The 19,791-nt window shown below is 45.6% G+C and overlaps 1 protein-coding gene across 1 annotated transcript; it reads left to right on the top strand.

The window, feature by feature from the left end:
• Positions 1–5,695: 5,695 nt before the first annotated feature.
• On the top strand, positions 5,696–19,757 carry LOC142069125 (butyrophilin subfamily 1 member A1-like). The gene is made up of 6 exons (XM_075119504.1): positions 5,696–6,035; positions 6,310–6,393; positions 7,018–7,134; positions 8,729–9,076; positions 9,718–9,999; positions 17,890–19,757. The coding sequence occupies exons 3-6, from the start codon at positions 7,035–7,037 to the stop codon at positions 18,405–18,407; spliced, it is 1,248 nt and encodes a 415-aa protein (XP_074975605.1). The 5' UTR covers positions 5,696–6,035; positions 6,310–6,393; positions 7,018–7,034; the 3' UTR covers positions 18,408–19,757.
• Positions 19,758–19,791: the final 34 nt, after the last annotated feature.

Raw genomic sequence — 19,791 nt, 5'->3', positions numbered from 1 at the left:
ACACAAATGCTTACGAGCCAGATTAGAGGTCAGAGCTCCAAGGTTCTGTGCCTGGCTCTGTTGTGCAGTGGTGCTAACCAGATCATATCTATTTTATGCATTCAACCCAAAGGCAGTAGGAATGAGTGGCTAGCACCTGGGTTTTCCATATTGGAGAGCTGGGTTCTTTTCCCAGTTCCACCTGAAGTGACCTTGTGCAGCCTCTCAAATACTTTGTAATCAGGGGGAGAAAGTGTCTGATACTTCTCTGCTATCTCGGGCAGGGGATCTCGTGTTGTATTTGTGACACGAGTTGTGATGTGCATGGAAATATAAAGAACAAAAAAGAGAGGTGACATTTGAAGTCAAGGCTTCTAATGCTGACTTTGCTGCATGTTTGCTGGCAGAAGAGTCACACGTGTGTCTGTGAATAGCTGTCTCCTTTTGAAGCACGACAGCAAAAGCAATGGAAATCAGGGAAAATAGTGAATTTTCCACTAATCCAGTAATTTGGGAGCTCTGCTGGCCACATGATGCTGATCTTCCTTCTTGCCAGTTGGGAACTTGTAATTCAAAGGCAATTACAGTGTGCAAAATACATTGCCTATGTGACTCTGACAGACCAGCTCAGAGCAGAGCAATAGTTCGCTTGTGTCCGAATATCAAAGAAGGGTTAAGTGTATCCATGTGTATTCTGGCCAATTCACTGGTGCAGACAGAGATCAAACCAGAGATGTTAAGTGTATTGTTTTTACTTGTCTAAATCTTGTTGTTTATTATTACATTACCTTTCCATTCTGTAGGCCTTGGTAATTAGATTAACACACACTTCAGTTTAGGGTTGTGTTAAGATGAGAAGATGTCTGATGTGGAAACTTCATGAAAACTAATAAAGGCTGTTTGTTGTTATCTTACATGTAGATTGCATATACCCCTGTAATTACATTTCCATTGTATATTTCTTTGCAACTAAATAACCCATTAAATGTAGATGAAACCTTGTGGGATACAAATAAAGAAGCGGCCACCTTCCCTGCCAGGGGTGAACCCTGCAGAGCTGTGACCTAGACTTTGAAAACCGCTGATTTAAATCATGTCTCTTCAGATCCCCACCACACCACTTCAGCTCTGGGAATAATTGTTGGGCTGTGTGTGGGCCAGCTGCTGGAGGGAACATGACACAGGCTGTGCTAATGGCTTACACCAGTGTTTGCCAGTCATCAGCAGAACATTTGGGATCAGGGCTCTGGTCTCCTGTTGCTGGCTCTGGTGTGGTGTAACCGTTAGCAACAGGTGAACCAATGAACAGATACTTGACACTTTCAGCCAAGGCCGTGGGGCTGAGGAGCTAAGACCTGGGATTCCATTTGGAGACCCTGATTCTGTTCCCCGCTTTGACTTCAGTGACCTTGTGCGACCTCTGTTCACTTATTAGCAAAATGGGCTGCAAAGGTGTCCAATCCTAGGTTGCCTTCTAGGTCTGTGAATAGGAGGTCATGGTCAGTATAAGGGCTGGGAGGTGCCTGCAAACACAAACAACACTCCAAGAAAAGGAGGACTTGTGGCACCTTAGAGACTAACCAATTTATTTAACCAATAGTCTCTAAGGTGCCGCAAATACTCCTTTTCTTTTTGCGAATACAGACTAACACGGCTGTTCCTCTGAAACCACACTCAGTAGAAGTGGGATGATTTGTACTCATGGCCTCTAGCTTGTTTCACTTTCCCCCAACCCTTGTTTTGTGTGTGGGTGTCCTTGTTGGAGAGTATTCCCACTCTCCCATCCCGCTGTTACACTAAACAGTCTGGGAACTGTCTCATTGGCACAGTCAGCTGCAAGTGACATGGGATGAGGGATTCATCTCTCCAACTTCCACCTCAGCCCCTGGAGGCCACTTCTGTTGGCCAAAAATAACTGCATGTCACATGTATCTGATTGAAGACTGCAATTCTCAGGCAATACGTTCACCAGCAACAAAAACCCAGCAGCAGTGGGATCCTCCCCCTGAGCCCATGCACCAGAGCTGACAGCATCTGGATGCCATGAAGCAGCAAGGCTGGTTAGAAGCAAGTTTACAACCATGTAACCAGTTTGCCTTACACAGGGGTAACAATGTATCTCATCACAATGTGAGTCAGGATCTGTAACAACATTGTATCTGGTTGCTCAGGAAGTAACCAGCTGCTTCCCCAGGATGCCTCTGCCCAGCACGCCTTTCCCATCGCAGCTGCAGCTCCTGTTCTGGCTCCAGAAGGCCACTCCCCAGATTCCCTCTTGATCCTGATCTCAGATCCACTCTGCCACAGAAGAGTTCTGGCTGCAGGGCCCAGCCACATGAAACAGCAGCAGTATGAAGGCGAGTGACTGATGGCTACAGATCTCCAGCCATGCATTCCCCAGCAAAACAAGGAGCAATGACAGCCTTCCCCTTAAGGAAAATAATTTCAGCTCACACCATCCAGCTGCAAGAACATACAAATTCCACAGTGTAGTGCATTAAATAGTGCAACATTGTATCCAACTTTACAGCAGCCCCGGTAACAAGCCACATCTCTGGCAAGCTCTCCTTTCTCACCTCAGCTGGATTTCCATTTCTGGCTGGTGCATGTCCTCTCCACACTGGGCAATAAACTTACACTGGGGTGCAAGGCTGGGGAGCTGGGGGATATTGGCTGGTGCCTTTCTCTGTGTGATGTGTGAGTGGCTCTGGGAGCATTCAGGCAATCCAGCTGGGTGTGGGGTTCCACCTACTGTTGAGCTGAGTGACGACAGCTCCCAATGGGGTTTACTGCTTCAAAGCATTGTGAGAGACAGCCCAGGCTGGAGACGTAAGGGGCCACAGTGGCACCCCGGATCCAGTTTGCACGCGGGGGATCCTGTCACAAGGGGAGCACTATGTCTGCTGACCAGTCAGGACTTAGAACTAACAACTTACGCAGTTTGGTCCCTGTTTGATTTGTACCTGAGAACAGAGAGAGGTTGGGCTTTAACCTTCGACCTTACAGCAATAAAGACACTCCCTTCACCATAAACTCCAGTGTAGCGTACAAGGGCTGTTTATTACAGAAGTAATTAAAAGGGGAGTTTTCATTTGGCGCAGGAGATGAAAAATATAATGGTTATTATGATTGTATTAAACAGGGCCGGATTAGCTTTTTGTGGGCCCGGCGCCAAACATATTTGTGGGGCCCCCTGGGGAATGAAGGGGCCAGGGGCAAGAGCACAGCAGGCAGGGCGCATTTGATTTAAATCATGATTTAAATCACTAGTCAGGAAGTCTCGATTTAATCATGGTTTTCTATATAAATGTGCATTCTTGTTTGTTGTTACAACCTTAATACATATTCTTCACAACTCAGAGATAGATGTAGGCTTCATTTTTAGAAGGTACACACTATACATTTTTAAACAGTGATTTATTTTGAAAACTTTTCGGATTAGTTTTACAGCTATATTAGAAAATGAATGATTGGTTATTTCATTTACCAAAGGTAATTGAAGCACATATTTATTGTCATTGGGAGGTGAACGATCTCCAATTCAACAGGTTAATCATTAATAATTGGAGGATTTTCTTGCCAGGCTGTATTAGGAGGAGAACATCACCAGACAGACATTTCAATTGTTTTATTTAACGAAAACAACGTTAAGTATTCTGGATTTTTTTCTTCAACAGCAAACATATAATATTTTAACAAAAAAGCATATGTCCCTCACTTCTCACATTTATCTCCAGACTTCTTCTCCTTGTCCAGATCTATTCTGCCCCCAACAGTCTTCTAGTCATTGAACTTTTTGAAACTTTGCACTTTTAGAGAGAGGTACAAAGGGATTGACTCCATGTACACAAATTTGCAAAGGGACAATAGAGGTGAGGTCAGTTATTTCTCACCTTTACATATTATTTATTTATTTTAAAACATTTTTGCTGTTAACAAGCATGTTACCTCTGGAGACACAAATCCACAGTTTGAGAACTGAAAAATTAAGCATCTCTGATGGTGTCTTCTAGACTGAGCACTGAGTCCCATTGGGTAGATGGAAAGATGAACCTAAATAGGATTGGTCCCCAGCTGGAGGGAGGCAGGGGCCAGGGGCAAGAGCACAGGGGGGCATGTGGGGGGGGGGGGAAAGGATTGGTCCCCAGCTGGAGGGAGGCAGGGGCCAGGGGCAAGAGCACAGGGAGGCATGTGTGTGGGGGGAAGGATTGGTCCCCAGCTGGAAGGAGGCAGGGGCCAGGGGCAAGAGCACAGGGGGGCATGTGGGGGGGGGAGGATTGGTCCCCAGCTGGAGGGAGGCAGTGGCCAGGGGCAAGAGCCCAGGGAGGCATGTGGGGGGTGGAAGAATTGGTCCACAGCTGGAGGGAGGCAGTGGCCAGGGGCAAGAGCACAGAGGGGCATGGGGGGGGGGAGAGGATTGGTCCCCAGCTGGAGCGAGGCAGGGACCAGGGGCAAGAGCCCAGGGGGGCATGTGGGGGGTGGAAGAATTGGTCCACAGCTGGAGGGAGGCAGGGGCCAGGGGCAAGAGCACAGGGGGGCATGTGGGGGGGGGGAGAGGATTGGTCCCCAGCTGGAGCGAGGCAGGGACCAGGGGCAAGACCAGCACAGTGGGGCACGGGGGGAGGATTAGTCCCTGCTGACTGGAGCAAGGCAGGGGCTGGGGGCAAAAGCCCAGCGGGGCGGGAGCTAGGGTTGGTCCCTGGAGCGAGGGAGGTGCCAGGAGTAAACTGCAGGCGCAGCAGGGCTGGGGAGGGGTAAACAGGATCCCCCCCCCCCCCCCCGCCCACTTTCTCCCTGGTCCTAGCGCTCCTCTCCGGCCCCCCACAGGCTGCTTGCCAGTCACGGGCGGGGGGGGGGGGGGGTGAGAGGAGCCCTCAGCCGCCAGCGCAGAGCAGGAGCGAGTGGGCGGGGTGGGGGGCGGAGGAGAAGCCCCGGGGCCGGTCCTAGGGGAAGGGGCTGGAGAGCGGAGCCGGCGCCGCGGCCGCGGCCGCTGGGCTGCAGCAGAAGTGGAGCGAGCGGGGGGCCCCTGATGCGTGTGAACCCAGCGCCGTCAGAAATCCGGTCCCGCATGTAGCGGGTCTCGCGGAGCAGGGAGCCGAGTCTCTGCGAAATTCTCACGGGGCTTCCGCCAAACTGGGGCCCTTGGGTAGATCTGAGTCAAGACGGGACCCCTGGGTGGACTTCTCCGGGAGAGGATCCTTCACCCCAAAGGGCAATGTGGGGGTGAAGGGACGGACACCCCCCCCGCGTGCCCCTCCCTTTCCTACTTTCGCTTTCTAGCGCGGTGGCGGCATCGAGAGAGACACATCTCGCTTCAGTGTCTTGACAAAAAAGAGACACCGTTTTGGCAGACATTTGGAAGCAAAGCCTGGGATCCAGCTCCTTGTCACTGTCATTTCTCCTCACTTAATTTGGCCTCACTGAAATCATCACTAAAAAGAAAAGGAGGACTTGTGGCACCTTAGAGACTAACCAATTTATCTGAGCATGAGCTTTCGTGAGATACAGCTCACTTCATCGGATGCATACTGTGGAAACTGCAGAAGACATTATATACACAGAGACCATGAAACAATACCTCCTCCCACCCCACTCTCCTGCTGGTAATAGCTTATCTAAAGTGATCACTCTCCTTACAATGTGTATGATAATCAAGTTGGGCCATTTCCAGCACAAATCCAGGTTTTCTCATACACATTGTAAGAAGAGTGATCACTTTAGATAAGCTATTACCAGCAGGAGAGTGGGGTGGGAGGAGGTATTGTTTCATGGTCTCTGTGTATATAATGTCTTCTGCAGTTTCCACGGTATGCATCCGATGAAGTGAGCTGTATCTCACGAAAGCTCATGCTCAAATAAATTGGTTAGTCTCTAAGGTGCCACAAGTCCTCCTTTTCTTTTTGCGAATACAGACTAACAGGGCTGTTACTCTGAAACCTGAAATCATCACTGAAAATGTAAACCACCCAGAGGAGAATGGATGAGGATTGTAGAAAACCCGGAGATGCTAGGGAGAGCTCAAAACTGTCCCAAAGCTGATTTCCAGGAGTCATCAGGTACGTGAGCTTCTGTCACTTGAGTACTCTCTCCACTGCTCTTAGATATCTCCTACGAGACATTTAGTCTTTGAGTGAATAAATAGCTGCAAAATGATCCAGTAATCCCAGATAAATGTATCTGACTCTGAATATAAACTTTGCTTTTGAACTATATATTCCAAATTTTATCTGAGCTATTTTGTTTCCTCCCCTTTCATTGGAATTTAACACCAGACTATTGTGGTTATTCGATGTAAGAATTTTTTGTCTTTCCTCTTTATATTTTATTCAGGAAAACTGGACCTAATCCTGCTCTCAATGCATTCAAAGGGAGTCTGGCTATGAATTAACTTATTGTAGATTTCTGTTTTGAAAAGTAAGTTACAAACGCTTGCAAATCCAACTTTATGGGCAGCCTCTTTCTCTGTTACCTCTGATACTTGATAATTCTGTTTATGGGAATGAATCATTTTGCCTCTGATATGTTGAAAGAAAAGAAATGGGTAAAAAACAAACAAAAACAAAGAATCTTTCTGTCTCACACACAAACACACATGCATCCAATGAAGTGAGCTGTAGCCCATGAAAGCGTATGCTCAAATAAATTTGTTAGTCTCTAAGGTGCCACAAGTCCTCCTTTTCTTTTTGCGAATACAGATTAACACGGCTGCTTCTCTGAAACCTGACAAACACACAGTTTCTCATTCCTTAAAACTTTTTTCTCCATTGACGGAATTACTACCAACTTCTACACCGATCTGAATTTTTAATGTGGATTTTGTAGGGATGGGACAAATTCAGACTCATAAAGGAAACGCATATTCAATTTATTTAAATGGCTGTTCTAACTACATAATATGAAAAAGTTCACTTAATAATGCATTTATTCCTTTCTTATTTCATGTGTCCTCTTTAATGTTTGACTTTAATGATTTCCTGTTAGTCTCAGTGTTATGTTCACTAAGATGAGTTTTCTTTCCTCCTTCTTCCCGTTGTCTAGATCAAGTTACAGTGCAGATGAAGGTTCTCTCATCCTGCCACAGCTCCCGAGCCAGCTCCCTTCTCCCTGGGTTTATCATCTGCTTCCTTACCTGTTCTGTTCACAGGATGGGATCAGGTAGGAATCCGCCCCGTGGCTGCTGTTTCTTAGAGAATTTATTTAGGCTCCTGAAGTGTCTGAACAACATGCTCCACTCAAAGTCAATGTAACTACTCCCAGTGTGTAAATGTAACCACGCAGCAAGATCAGCACCTTCATTATCCATTGTTTGCTCTCATTCTGTTGCTGCTGCGGGGTTATTTTATTTGCTCCTGGGATAGGGCTCAGGTCTGTTTCTTCACACGAGTCTCTTGAAAAGGTTGTCAAGGATGCCCAGAGCATTGACTGGACACTTGTTGAAGAGTTTAACAATAACAAGAATAATTCATAAAGTACATAAATTATCTTAGAGGATCTGAGATATCCAGAGATCGGAGCCATAGTTAGAGCCCACATGTGCACAAAAATGTAATAAGAACTAGAATATTTGAGAGAGGCTGGGGACAGGTATTAATACCTGATGGTGGGGGCCCCTGGTGAGGGCCCTACATGACAATTGCACCGCCTCCTCTCTCCACTGTGGAATATCAGAGCTAGTTTTGATTCCACTAGGAGTCTATTTGGGGGAGGGAGCTCAGTGGTTTGAGCATTGGCCTGCTAAACCCAGGGTTGTGAGTTTAATCCATGAGGTGGCCATTTAGGGATCTGGGGCAAAAATTGGGGATTGGTCCCCCTTTGAGCAGGGGGTTGGACTAGATGACCTCCTGAGGTCCCTTCCATCCCTGATATTCTATGTCATGTGACTTTTTTTATTGGGCCTGTTAGCTAATACATATATGTTAGGTGTAGTATACACCACCTTATTATTAGGTATTATATGCACAGTAATTCTCTCTTTACATATGGTGCTGGGAAATTAACGGAATGTATTATGCTCTTCTAACAATTCTGTTCACCCACATCAAATATCCCACCAAACTTTGCTAAAGTTAAGTTAGTGTTCACAATAGAACATTGGAAGCCTATCAAAGCCAAGAGACATGAATGGCATGTCCTAGCAGTGGCTGGGATGTACGTCTGCTCCCACCTGGTTTGGAATGTTCTGTCCCAAACAGCAAGAAGGAACGTACAGAACAAGATTAAGAAATGGGGAGTTGGATGGGGTGATGGATAAAGTGCTTTTTCACTTGCGAACACCCCTGGTATAAATATAAGTGGTTTTGGTGGTGTATTTTTGAAGCACAATTTCTGTGTAAGGTGAGTACACTGCAAGGTAAGGATTGCTTTCCAGAAGGAGGATATGTATGTCTCCTTTTCACAGTGTACTGATTTGTCCTTAGGCAATACATTTGGCAAAGTTTGGTTAATTGGTCTCTTGATCATATGAAGTATTGAACCACAATAGTACAACAATTGCCTAGAGCAATAGGCCTAGATCTCAGGAGCACCTTGATGGAAGAACACCAGATATGGCCCACCAACCCTCCCCTTGTTCCTGGTGAGGACCAGCAAATCTCATGCCAATGTCAGTAAGCGTGTCAATTTGAGAGCACTTAGAAAAAGGGGCTACTTCAATAGCTTGTCTCAACTATACGCCGAGCACGTCCATTCCCAGTTCTCTGCCTCACCAAGGTCGTTGTTGTTGTTATTGCTGTCCCGGTGCATTTTCCAGCAAAATTCACAGTGATTGGACCCCCTGACCCTGTCGCTGCCATCCTGGGTCAGGAAGCTGTGTTACCCTGTCACCTGTCCCCCCGGATGAGCGCTGCAAACATGGAGGTGAGATGGTTCCGACCTGAATTTGTATCCTTTGTGCACCTGTACCGTGATGGGAAGGATCAGTATGAAGGGCGGATGCCAGAGTATGAGGGAAGGACAGAGCTTTTGAAAGCCGGACTCACAGATGGAAATGTTCCCTTGAGGATTCTCAATATCAGACCCTCTGATGAAGGACAATACCACTGCTTTGTTCAAGATGGTACTTTTTATGAAGAAACCGTATTGGAACTGCGGGTAGCAGGTCAGTAACTTGTGTCAGTTTTAACTGTGTGTGGTCTGCAGGCTTTGTTCTTTCCTATCACAACAGCTGTGACTCCTTGCTTGTGAAATATTCTGCAATAACACAGTGTATCTAACTTTCAGCAAACAGCCACTTTCATACTTGGGAAAATATGCTGAAAACTTTCCCAACGTGTTATTAAACACATTTTCAGGATGGGCAAGGCACTTTCTTGCCCAGTCTTGATTGACTCCCAAAGGGGTCTTTAATTAAGAGGGAAAGGCCTTCTGGACACATAAAGCCTTCCAATTGCTCTGCAGTCGTTTCTAGGGTGTGTGGCTAAGGTGGGGCTGCCAGACTTTTATGGCCTTCTTATGGGTTGGTTGTTATGTAGGGGTGTAGTTAAAATCAAATGCAGCCTTATTTGCTGAGACTCTATAGTGGTGACGGTGGTGATGGGGAGCTACATATTAACCACTCTTAGACAAGACTGAGTATTCATTTATCCCTTCATTTATCCAGTATTCATTTATCCCTTCTCCTGACTACCCCCGTGAACAAGTGCTTTCTAGTGTGAGTAAGGGATCCACAAACTGTCCCTCATCCCTTCTGCTTTATAAATTAATTCATGGAATTGACACCTTTATGTGTTTTCCCCTTAGGTCTGGGCTCTGCTCCTCTCATCTCTGTGGAGGGTCACCAGGATGGAGGGATCCGGGTGGTTTGTCGATCAGCTGGCTGGTACCCAGAGCCTGAGGTGCTGTGGAAAGATTTCAATGGGCAGCGTTTACCATCACTCTCTGAAACAAAATCCCGTGGCGATAACAACCTGTTTGAAACAGAAACTGTTCTCATTGTAACAGAACATTCAAACCAAAACTTGTCCTGTTGCATCAGGAACACCGTTCTCAATCAAGACAAGGAATCAGCCGTTTATATAGCAGGTCAGTCACCATCCAAACCCCACACTGAACTCACCACCACCAGAAACCAAACAAAACGTAGGAAGAAAAGAACGGAAACATCTGTGGTGGATATTTCAGAATCCACGTACAAACACAGAAAATAGGAGACTGGTATATTTACGGGATCACAGTTTAGGTAATTTGATTCCCTTAGTTGTGAGTATTCAGAAAATCAAAGTTTGGGATTTCATGTAAATTTAAGGTGAAGTCTGACTTTCCTGATACTAGCCTGCACGCATGTATGCACACACACAAAAATCTTCCAGCATTTTTTAGAAGAAATTTTCACTCAATCCACTGACACAATATGATCCTGCAACCTTAACTTCACCTCAGTGATTTTTTTGAATGTGGTAAGTTTTGTCATGTGGCTTCTTTGTGATCTTGTTGCTGCACCAACTCATTGTTCATTGCTTGTTGTGGGAAACGTCACCTACGTCATGTGATGTTGTTTCTAATGACATTCAGTTGGACTTGTGCTTCTTACATCACTTTGGTCAAGATCCACAAATGGACTCATTTTACCCTCGTGTAGTGGTGCGGTGGTCGTCCCTCCCACTCTGGATTGGAGGGAAGCCACACCGCCTCACTATACCACTGGGATTGCTGCCTAGTCTCAGGGGAAATTAGCAAACTGATGTTAGCATCCCAACCGGTGTAATGGGGCTGAACCCCAAATAGTCCAGGGGTTCCGGCCCTTAGGCAGGAACAGGGCCTCCCTGGAGTGTGTATGCTCTGGCCCTTTGGAAGGGGCCAGAGGAAACCCAGCGATCTACACATTTTTGTGTAGTGTACACATGGCCATTCTTTCACTCTTGTCTTGCACAAATCCTGCTGGGCACCATTTATGTATTTGTATGAAATAAAAACATCTGACTGTAATCAGCCAAATTAAGACAAGTTCTGGTGTTTTGTTTTTCAGATCTCTTTTTCCCCAGGGTGAATCCCTTGATGGCGACTTTGAGTGTGATCCTGGTGGTTTTGTTTGCTTTCATTGGCCTCACTGTTTATCTCTTTAAAATGAAAGGTAAATATCAGAGGAAGAAATATACTGTAAATAAAGATTTTGTTCTAATAAATAAATTAGAGCAATTTAGGAATTTAATATTAAAAGAAGGTGTGATCTGCTGACCTTGTCCTGTATAAAGAAGAAGAATGCATGTGAATTTATTGATAGAGGGTGGTGGGGAGGGCTGTGGGGGGGAGAGCGGAAGAGGACTGTGTGTGTAGGGGGTGGGGAGTAGAATAGGAGAGAGGAGAGTCTTGGGCAATAGAACTGAGTCAGAGAATCGGATCATAGCAGATACATCTGTGTTCTGCTTGGTCCTTCATCTCCCTCTGCTGCTAGTTCTCAGGAGATTACCACTGTCTGTCTCTGGTCCCACTTGAGAGAAGGTTCTGCAAAGCCTAGCCTCTCATATTTGTCCTTCAAATCTCTTTTCTGCTAATAAAGTGTAGTGCACCCGGACATTACAGTGAGAGGCCCTGTAGAAATGCCCTTGTGGTAAATCAGTAAAGAAACACATTTCTTCCTCAGTGAGGAAATTAAAAAATCATACCCACTGTCACATAACTCAGGCACAGCTGTCCTTAACCTGCTGAACTTCATCCATAAAGAATATCTGCCTGATTTCCAAATCAATCAGACTTCCTTCCTAATGAATTGTGTACCTATAGGAAGTCGTCTTCAAACACTTTTAATGAAGCAAGGAGATGATATTAATTTACATTTATTTCTGGACTTTTCAGCGAAACTTACTGAAGAAGTTGGTAAGTTTCAATTTCCCTTTTTTCCACAAATACAGACTTTGACCAAGTTACACAATTGCATATACGCTTGTTGGTTTCTCGGATTTATTTTTATTTCTGTGTGTTTGTTGGGTGGGGGAGGGTTAGTATGTGTAACAGGTTGGACCATTTCAGGGCCTGTTTGGATGTTTCCAAAGACCCTTTCCCCTTAAAAGTCCTTTGAATTAGGGGGTTAGGTCAGCATAGCTACGTGTACGAGGAGTGTAAGTTTTCAATGCAAACCAGCCTCAGTCTCAGAGTCTTTGAGAAGAATCTATAGAGATCTGGCTTGTCAATGAAGGTGTGCTGAAATGGGAATTTTCTGCATTATTTTAATGAATTTTTTGTGCCTCAGTTTCCTCTAATGTGACATTGCTATCCATTGGGGTAAAAGGACTGTTTGCTCTCAGGGCAGGCTAGAAGACATAAGCCTGGGTGCTGCTTAGTTGTCTGGGCCTTAGACCACATATCGATGGAGCATCTGAGAAAATAATGGCAAGTCCAGTCACCAGGGAGTGTAGCATCGATCAAGTGAATTCATCAAGTGAATTCATGACAGAAGTTTAAGAACAGCTGAACCCCATGACAGTATTTATCTTCAACCGCTCCTGCTGCAGTCAGCTTGTACCCAGGGTCATGCATGGGGGGGAGGGGGGTCAAGCAGAGGCACAGGGCCCCAAATAATCATCGAGGGCACAGAGCTTCTACAACCCCAGGGCTGCAGAGGCAGGGAAGAGTGACCTGCTGCCAGGGCCAGGGCGGAGGCAAGGTAAAGCGAACTCCTGCTGGTGTGGGGGAAAGAGCAAGCTCCTGTGTGGGAGGGAAGAGTGCTCTGCCAAGGTGGGCATAGGGGAAAGAGCAAAGTCCTTCCCTGGCCAGAACAGTGAGGGGAGCGAGCTCCAGGGATGGGTACAGAATGTGCCCCTCCAAAAGGGGTCAAATTTAAATTTCTGCACACATCCCTGTTTGTACCTGGTCTGAAGGGCCCTTGTGAGTGGCAGAGGGTCACACGTTCTCTTCCTCACAGTGGTTCTGTTGCAGAAATCAGCTCCTCTGAGTTCCAGCAGCCTTTTTGCTGGTTGCGGCCCCCTTCCTGTGACAACCTCTCTCTTTTGAGATCATTTCCTCCAAGTGGAGCAGGCCCTGCAGGAATGAGGCCACTTGAGCCCAGAGGAGTTTTCGTCTTTTCCTGACTGGGATGGGGCTGTGCCCCAGGACAGGGTGTGTTAAACAAGTTTAATAAAATTTGGGGTAAGTCTAAATTAGATAAACTTTCCCTTTTGATGGGGAAGCAATAGAAACAAGGAAGTTGAGTAAAAATAATCACCCAGCCTTAACTTTGTATTGATGATAATGAGAAATAACACATAAGGCAAGAAAAGCTCATAAAAAAATGTATACATATTTCTGTTTATGTTTTAGTGAAACGAGATTTAGAAATTGGTAAGTGTCATTTTCTTCCTTCTGAGAAGAAATTTTTTGTACACAATTGGATCCCCCTATAGGAGCGTGATAGGGTCATCGGTGGGTTATGTGACCTAGTGGTTAGCACACTTAGTGCCCCCTCCCAGTGGGCAGATCTTGCAGTCCTGGCCCTCTTTGAATCAGGAGGGCAGGGAGGTGGGCAGTGGAAGGGGAGCCTGGGCCCACCCACTCTTCTGGGCTCTGAGCCAGGGCCTTAGGAGGGTCAACAATGTCTGGTCCCCAAAGTTGTCTTCCGAGTTGCCCTCCCTGGGTCACTTCCAACCAACTGCTGGTCTCCCCCGGTTCCAATCCAAAATAAGGTGAAAAGAAAAAGAAAAGGCAATGAAACCATCAGCCCTGATGGGGCTAAGTATACGGTCAGTCCTTTGTCAGGAGCCTTCAGGGCAGGTCTGTCCTCCTCCCCAGCCTCTCCCGTCTGAGCTGGGTTGCTCCCTTTCCAGCCCTCTCTCCAATTGAAGCATGCTCTGCAGGGCTGGATGTGCGGGGCTACCTGGGCCCAGTACTGTCCTTTCACCACGTGAGACGCAATGTGGGGTTTGTATACTCCCTCGCCCACCCTCCCTCTCAGACCCTGGGCTGGGGTGTCCTGGGGCCAGTTCATGTCCCCACCGTCCTGTGAAAAAGAAGTCCACGCTTTTACCACCCGAAAGCTGTATGGCTGCATTGAGTGAAGCCACTGAATAATGCCTGGATTATGGCCTGTCATTGAGTGCAGCCAGTGGATTGGTGCACAGTCAGTTACTAGGTGGAAGGGCTAACCCTACAAGTAAGGGCATCAATGGCTCATTTCACCTCCAGGGCCTCCTTCTTGATGACTGATTAGGCTACCTCCTGTGGAAATAGCTTCCTGCTGGGATAGAGAACAGGGTGTTCTTCTTCTCCCAATGCCTGACATGGGTGCAGTGTCCTTAACCTGGTCTGTCAACTGGGCAGCCATGGTAGCAAAGTTTGGGATGAACCGTCAATAGTATCCTGCTAATCCCATAAACCACCGGACTTGCTACTTTGTGAAAGGGAGGGGGCAGCCCACTAAGAATTTTGTACCAAAGGTCGTATCTCCCCCTCCCCCACCCCGCCCCCCACTCCCCTGACATCCTACCCTAGGTAAGTGACTTCTTGGGTGGCCAGCTGACACTTGGTTGGGTTGGCCGTCAAACCTGCCTCTTTGAGAGCCCCAGATACCTCAGGGACATGCTCCATACGCTCCGCCCAGCTCTCCCTGCAGATGATGATATCGTCCGTGTAGGTGGCCGTGTCGGATCCCTGCAGCCGCAGCACTCTGTCCATTGGCTGCTGGAAAGTGGCAGGGGCCCCATGTCGTCCCAAGGGCATGGTTCTAAACTGCTGTACTCCATCATAGGCAGATTGTTTAATTGTTGTGGAGTTGTTTGCTTTTACATTTACCCTTTTTATTTAATTTTTCATTATTAAACCTGGGTTTTTTTTGGTTGCTTACTTGTTTTTTATGATTATTCTCATGGGGGGAGGTAAAATGAATTTATAAAATGGGGGAAATGACTAACCTGGATAAGTTTCACGCAAAAAGCTAATTTGATTAACTAGTAAGCAATAGAGTAATTGGGTTTGTTTAGTTTGGAGAAGAGAAGGCTGAGGGGGGACGGGATAACAGTTTTCAAGTACATCAAAGGTTGTTACAAGGAGGAGGGAAGTAGGAACCATGAGGAAGGTTTGGGTTAGACATTAGGAAAAACTTCCTAACTGGCAGAGTAAGTAATAAATGGAATAAAGGAGGATGTGGAATCTCCATGTTTGGAGACTTTTAAGAGCAGGTTAGACAAACACCTGTCGGGGATGGTCTAGATAATATTTAGTCCTGCCACGAGTGCAGGGGATTAGACTTCCAGTCCTAGGATTCTATGATTCTAACAGAATCACAGAGTTTATGAGCAGAAGGGACGACCAGATCATCTAGTCTGACCTCCTTAAGAGGCAGCGGAATAGAAAAAATTTCTAAGCCTTATTTATCACATTGATGATAATGAGAAATAAAACATAAGAAAAGGGAAACACCTAACAAACAATTTGTGTATTTCTGCTTCATTTTTAGGCAAACGAAATATAGAAATTGGTAAGTGTCATTATCCTTCCTCTGACAAGAAATTTTTTGTATGAAATTGGATCCTCATGTGGGAGTTTGTTTAGTTGTTGTGGAGTTGTTTGATTTTCAATTGAACATTTACAATTCAGTTGCAACATGTAACCTGTTTTTGTTTGTCTGCGTGTTTGTTTTTTTATTTATTATTATTTTTTGCTTGAGGGAGGTTACAGTAACGTGATAAAATGTGGGAAGGAGACACTAAATTGGAGAGATTTCACACCAAAATTTAATTTGAAAAACTGATAAACAATAGAGTCACAGAGTTTAAGACCAGATGGAACCACTTGTCCCTCTCTTGTCTGACGTCCTGAAGAAGAGAAATAAAACCTAAGAAAAGGGAAACGCCTAACAAATGTATATATTATTTCTCTTTAATTTTTAGACCTACGAGATAAAGAAATAAGTAAGTGTCATTCTCCTTCCTCTGACAAGAAACTTTTTGTACCAGTTTGGATCCTCATGTGGAAGTTTGTTTTCAAATGGAACTTTCAAAATTGTTGCAATATGAAATCTTTTATGTTTGTTTGCTTGCTTTTTATTATTACTAGAATTATTTTGGGGGCAGACAGGGGTTTGTTTTGTAATGTAACTTTAATCAATGTGGGGAAAGACTAAACTGAATGAATTTCACAGCAAAAGCTAATATGAAAAATTGATAAGCCATAGAATCATAGAGTCACACAGTTTAAGAACAGAAGAAATGACTGGATCCTCTAATCTGACCTCCTCCAGCGGAGATTGAATAGAAAAAAATATCTCTCAGCCTTAATTTTCATATTGATGAGAAAGCGAAATAAAACATAAGAAAAGGGGAAGTCCTAACAAACAATATGTGTCTGTCGGTTTGATTTTCAGGCAAAAGAGATACAGAAATTGGTAAGTGTCATTATCCTTTCTCTGACAAGAAAATTTTCATACCAAATTGGATCCTCATGTGGGAGCTGGTTTAATTGTGGTGGGGTTGTGTGCTTTTAAATTTAACTTTTACAATTTTGTTGCAATATTAAACTTTTTTTTTGTTTGCTTACTTGCTTTTTATTATTATTCTTTTGTGGGGGGTATTGTAACTTAACAAAATGTAGGGAAAGACTAAACTGGATAAATTTCTTGCAAAAAGTTAATATGAGAAATTGATGATCAGTAGAGTCATAGAGTAACAGAGTTTAAGACCAGAAGGGACCACTGGGTCCTCTAGTCTGACATTTTGAGGATGAGTTTGATGTCTTTCAGCCTTCACAGTCATATTGGTGATAAAGAAAACTGAAAAATAAGAAAAGGGAAATGCTGAACAAAAATATGTATTTATTTCTGTTTAATTTTTAGACCTACGAGATAAAGAAATAAGTAAGTATCATTGTCCTTGCTCTGACAAGAACGTTTTTAAATGTAACTTTTAAAGTTCTTGCAATATGAAACCTTTTGTTTGTTTGCTTGTTGCTTTATTATGAATGATTTATTATTAATTATTATTATTTTCTTCTTCTTCTTCTTCTTTTGGGGGAGGATGGTGGGTTGTTTTGTAATGTAACTCTATACTATCTGGGGAAAGACTAAAGTGGATAAATTTCACACCAATGAAAAACTGAGAAGGAATTAATTATAGAGTCACAGAGTTTAAAACCAGAAAGGGCCACTGGATCCTCTCACCTTACTGTCCTGAAGAGGAGGTTGAATAGAAACAACCTCTCAGCCTTAACATTAGTATTGATGATAAAGAGAAATAAAATATAAGTAAAGGGACACTTCTAACAAACAATATGTGTATTTCTGTTTAATTTTTAGACAAACGAGATATAGAAATTGGTAAGTGTCATTGTCCTTCCTCAGACAAGCATTTATTTATTTTTGGTATCAAATTGGATCCTCATGTGGGAGCTTGTTTCATTGTTGTAGAGTTGTTCAATTTTAAATTTAACGTTTACGCTTTTGTTGCAATATGACATCTTTTGGTTTCTCTCCTTTCTTTTTATTATTATTCTGGGAAGGGTTACTGTAATTCTGTAAAATATGGGGTAATGGTAAATTGGAGAGATTTCACACCAAAAGCTATTTTGAAAAACTGATAATAGAGTCACATAGAGTCACAGAGTTTAAGAGGTGGGCGCAGGAGGGGAAAGATCCTTTCACTCCATCACGGACCCGTCTCTGCATTGGGGAGGGAGCTTCCCTCTGGGGTTTAAAGCTGGTTCTTGCCTCCTCTGTTCCCTCCTCAATAAAAACTTCTGACACCTTCCTGGCTGTGTCTCTGCCGCTGGGAATGGAGCAGCCCCAGCAGAGGGAGCTGGCAGCTGAAGAGAAAAAGACTGAGGAAGTGCAGTGACATCCCTGCTCAGTCTTAGGAGCCCAGGTCAGAGGCAGCTCCCTGGGATCCAGGCCTGTCCCAGCCAGAATAGGGCTGCTGGGGAGTGTGAGAAATGGCCCCGGCCTCTCCCAGGGCTGAGCTCTGCCCCTAACGCTCTGATTCTCTCTCTTCCTAGTGAATGTGACGCTGGATCCAGACACGGCTCAGTCCCAACTCGTCCTGTCTGAGGATGGGAAAAGTGTGAGATGGGGAGACACATGGCAGAATCTGCCCGACAACCCTGAGAGATTTGATTCTCGGGCCTGTGTGCTGGGCTGTGAGGGATTCACCGCGGAGACACATTGCTGGGAGGTGGAGGTGGGGGATGGGGAACTCTGGGCTGTGGGGGTGGCCAGAGAGTCTGTGAGGAGGAAGGGATGGATCAGCCTTAGCCCTGAGCAGGGGATCTGGGCTGGGGGGGAGTGCGGGGGGCAGTTCCGGGCTCTCACCTCCCCTGAGGCCCCTCTGCCCCTGAGCCAGGTCCCCAGCAGGATCCGGGTTTGTCTGGACTGTGACCGGTGGCAGGTGACATTTAGTGATGCTGGTGATGGGGCCCCGATCTTCACTTTCCCACCAGGCTCCATCCCTCGGGAGAGAATCCGACCCTGGTTCTGGTTGGGGGTGGGGGGATCAAGGCTCAGCTTATGTCCCTGAGACAGCGGGTGGAATATCCCACTGGGGGCCCCAAAATCAGCCTTTCTATCCTCGCATGCCCTAGTCTTTATGACCGTAGAGGACTTCTGGCTACCCAACCCTCTGGCTCCTCATCTCTATGACCCCTAGAATCTCCTCCCTGCCCTCCCTGCAGCCTCAGGGACGGCAGGGGGAGGAAGAAGAGCCCCTTGGAGCTGCCAGAGGGCCCTGAGAGGCAGATGTGGGGGCTGGGCAGGAGGTAGAATGAACAATCTGGTTGGGGACAGGCAGAGGTGAGGGTGGTACAGAATTAATCAATCAGGGTTTTGGGAGAAGCTGGAAGCTCTGCAGCAGCAGGGAGCGTTTTGTACAGATCTGTGTCCTTAGATCTCATTGGGGCAGCAGGAGGAGAAGGGATAAAATCAGGGGAAAGAATGGAGCAGCCAAGGGGGATGATCTGTGGGAGGGAGGAGAGGAGAGTGGGAGAGGAAAATAAACAGGTATCACAAGTGAGGGCTAGAAAAATGCTGAGTAGAAAAAGAGACAATGAAGGAACAGGGAGAAGGAAAGGGAATGTGAGAGGGACACCTACAAGATCTCTATCAAGCTTTTTTACAACTACAATACCCACCTGCGGAAGTGAAGAAACAGATTGATAGAGCCAGAAGAGTTCCCAGAAGTCACCTACAACAGGACAGGCCTGACAAAGAAAATAACAGAACGCCACTAGCCATCACCTTCAGCCCCCAACTAAAACCCCTCCCACGGATTATTAAGGATCTACAACCTATCCTGAAGGACGACCCAACACTCTCACAAATCTTGGGAGACAGGCCAGTCCTTGCCTACAGACAGCCCCGCAACCTGAAGCAAATACTCACCAACAACCACATACCACACAACAGAACCACTAACCCAGGAACCTATCCTTGCAACAAAGCCCGTTGCCAACTGTGCCCACATATCTATTCAGGGGACACCATCACAGGGCCTAATCACATCAGCCACACTATCAGAGGCTCGTTCACCTGCACATCCACCAATGTGATATATGCCATCATGTGCCAGCAATGCCCCTCTGCCATGTACATTGGTCAAACTGGACAGTCTCTACGAAAAGAATAAATGGACACAAATCAGATGTCAAGAATTATAACATTCAAAAACCAGTCGGAGAACACTTCAGTCTCTCTGGTCACACAGTCATCGACATGAAGGTCACTATCTTACAACAAAAAAACTTCAAATCCAGACTCCAGCGAGAAACTGCTGAATTGGAATTCATTTGCAAATTGGATACTATTAATTTAGGCTTAAATAAAGACTGGGAGTGGCTAAGTCATTATGCAAGGTAGCCTATTTCCCCTTGTTTTTTCCTACCCCCCCCCCCAGATGTTCTGGTTAA

Source organism: Caretta caretta, chromosome 14, assembly GCF_965140235.1.
Source record: "Caretta caretta isolate rCarCar2 chromosome 14, rCarCar1.hap1, whole genome shotgun sequence".
Classification (NCBI taxonomy): domain Eukaryota; kingdom Metazoa; phylum Chordata; order Testudines; family Cheloniidae; genus Caretta; species Caretta caretta.
This window is presented reverse-complemented; position numbering and strand designations above follow the sequence as displayed.

Excerpts from the sequence above, each read along its gene's own strand:
- LOC142069125 (XM_075119504.1), top strand. The coding sequence starts at position 7,035 with ATGAAGGTTCTCTCATCCTGCCACAGCTCCCGAGCCAGCTCCCTTCTC. Across the intron at positions 7,135-8,728 it reads TGTTCACAGGATGGGATCAG|CAAAATTCACAGTGATTGGA; the intron begins GTAGGAATCCGC and ends TGCATTTTCCAG. Across the intron at positions 10,000-17,889 it reads ATCAGCCGTTTATATAGCAG|TGAATGTGACGCTGGATCCA; the intron begins GTCAGTCACCAT and ends CTCTCTTCCTAG.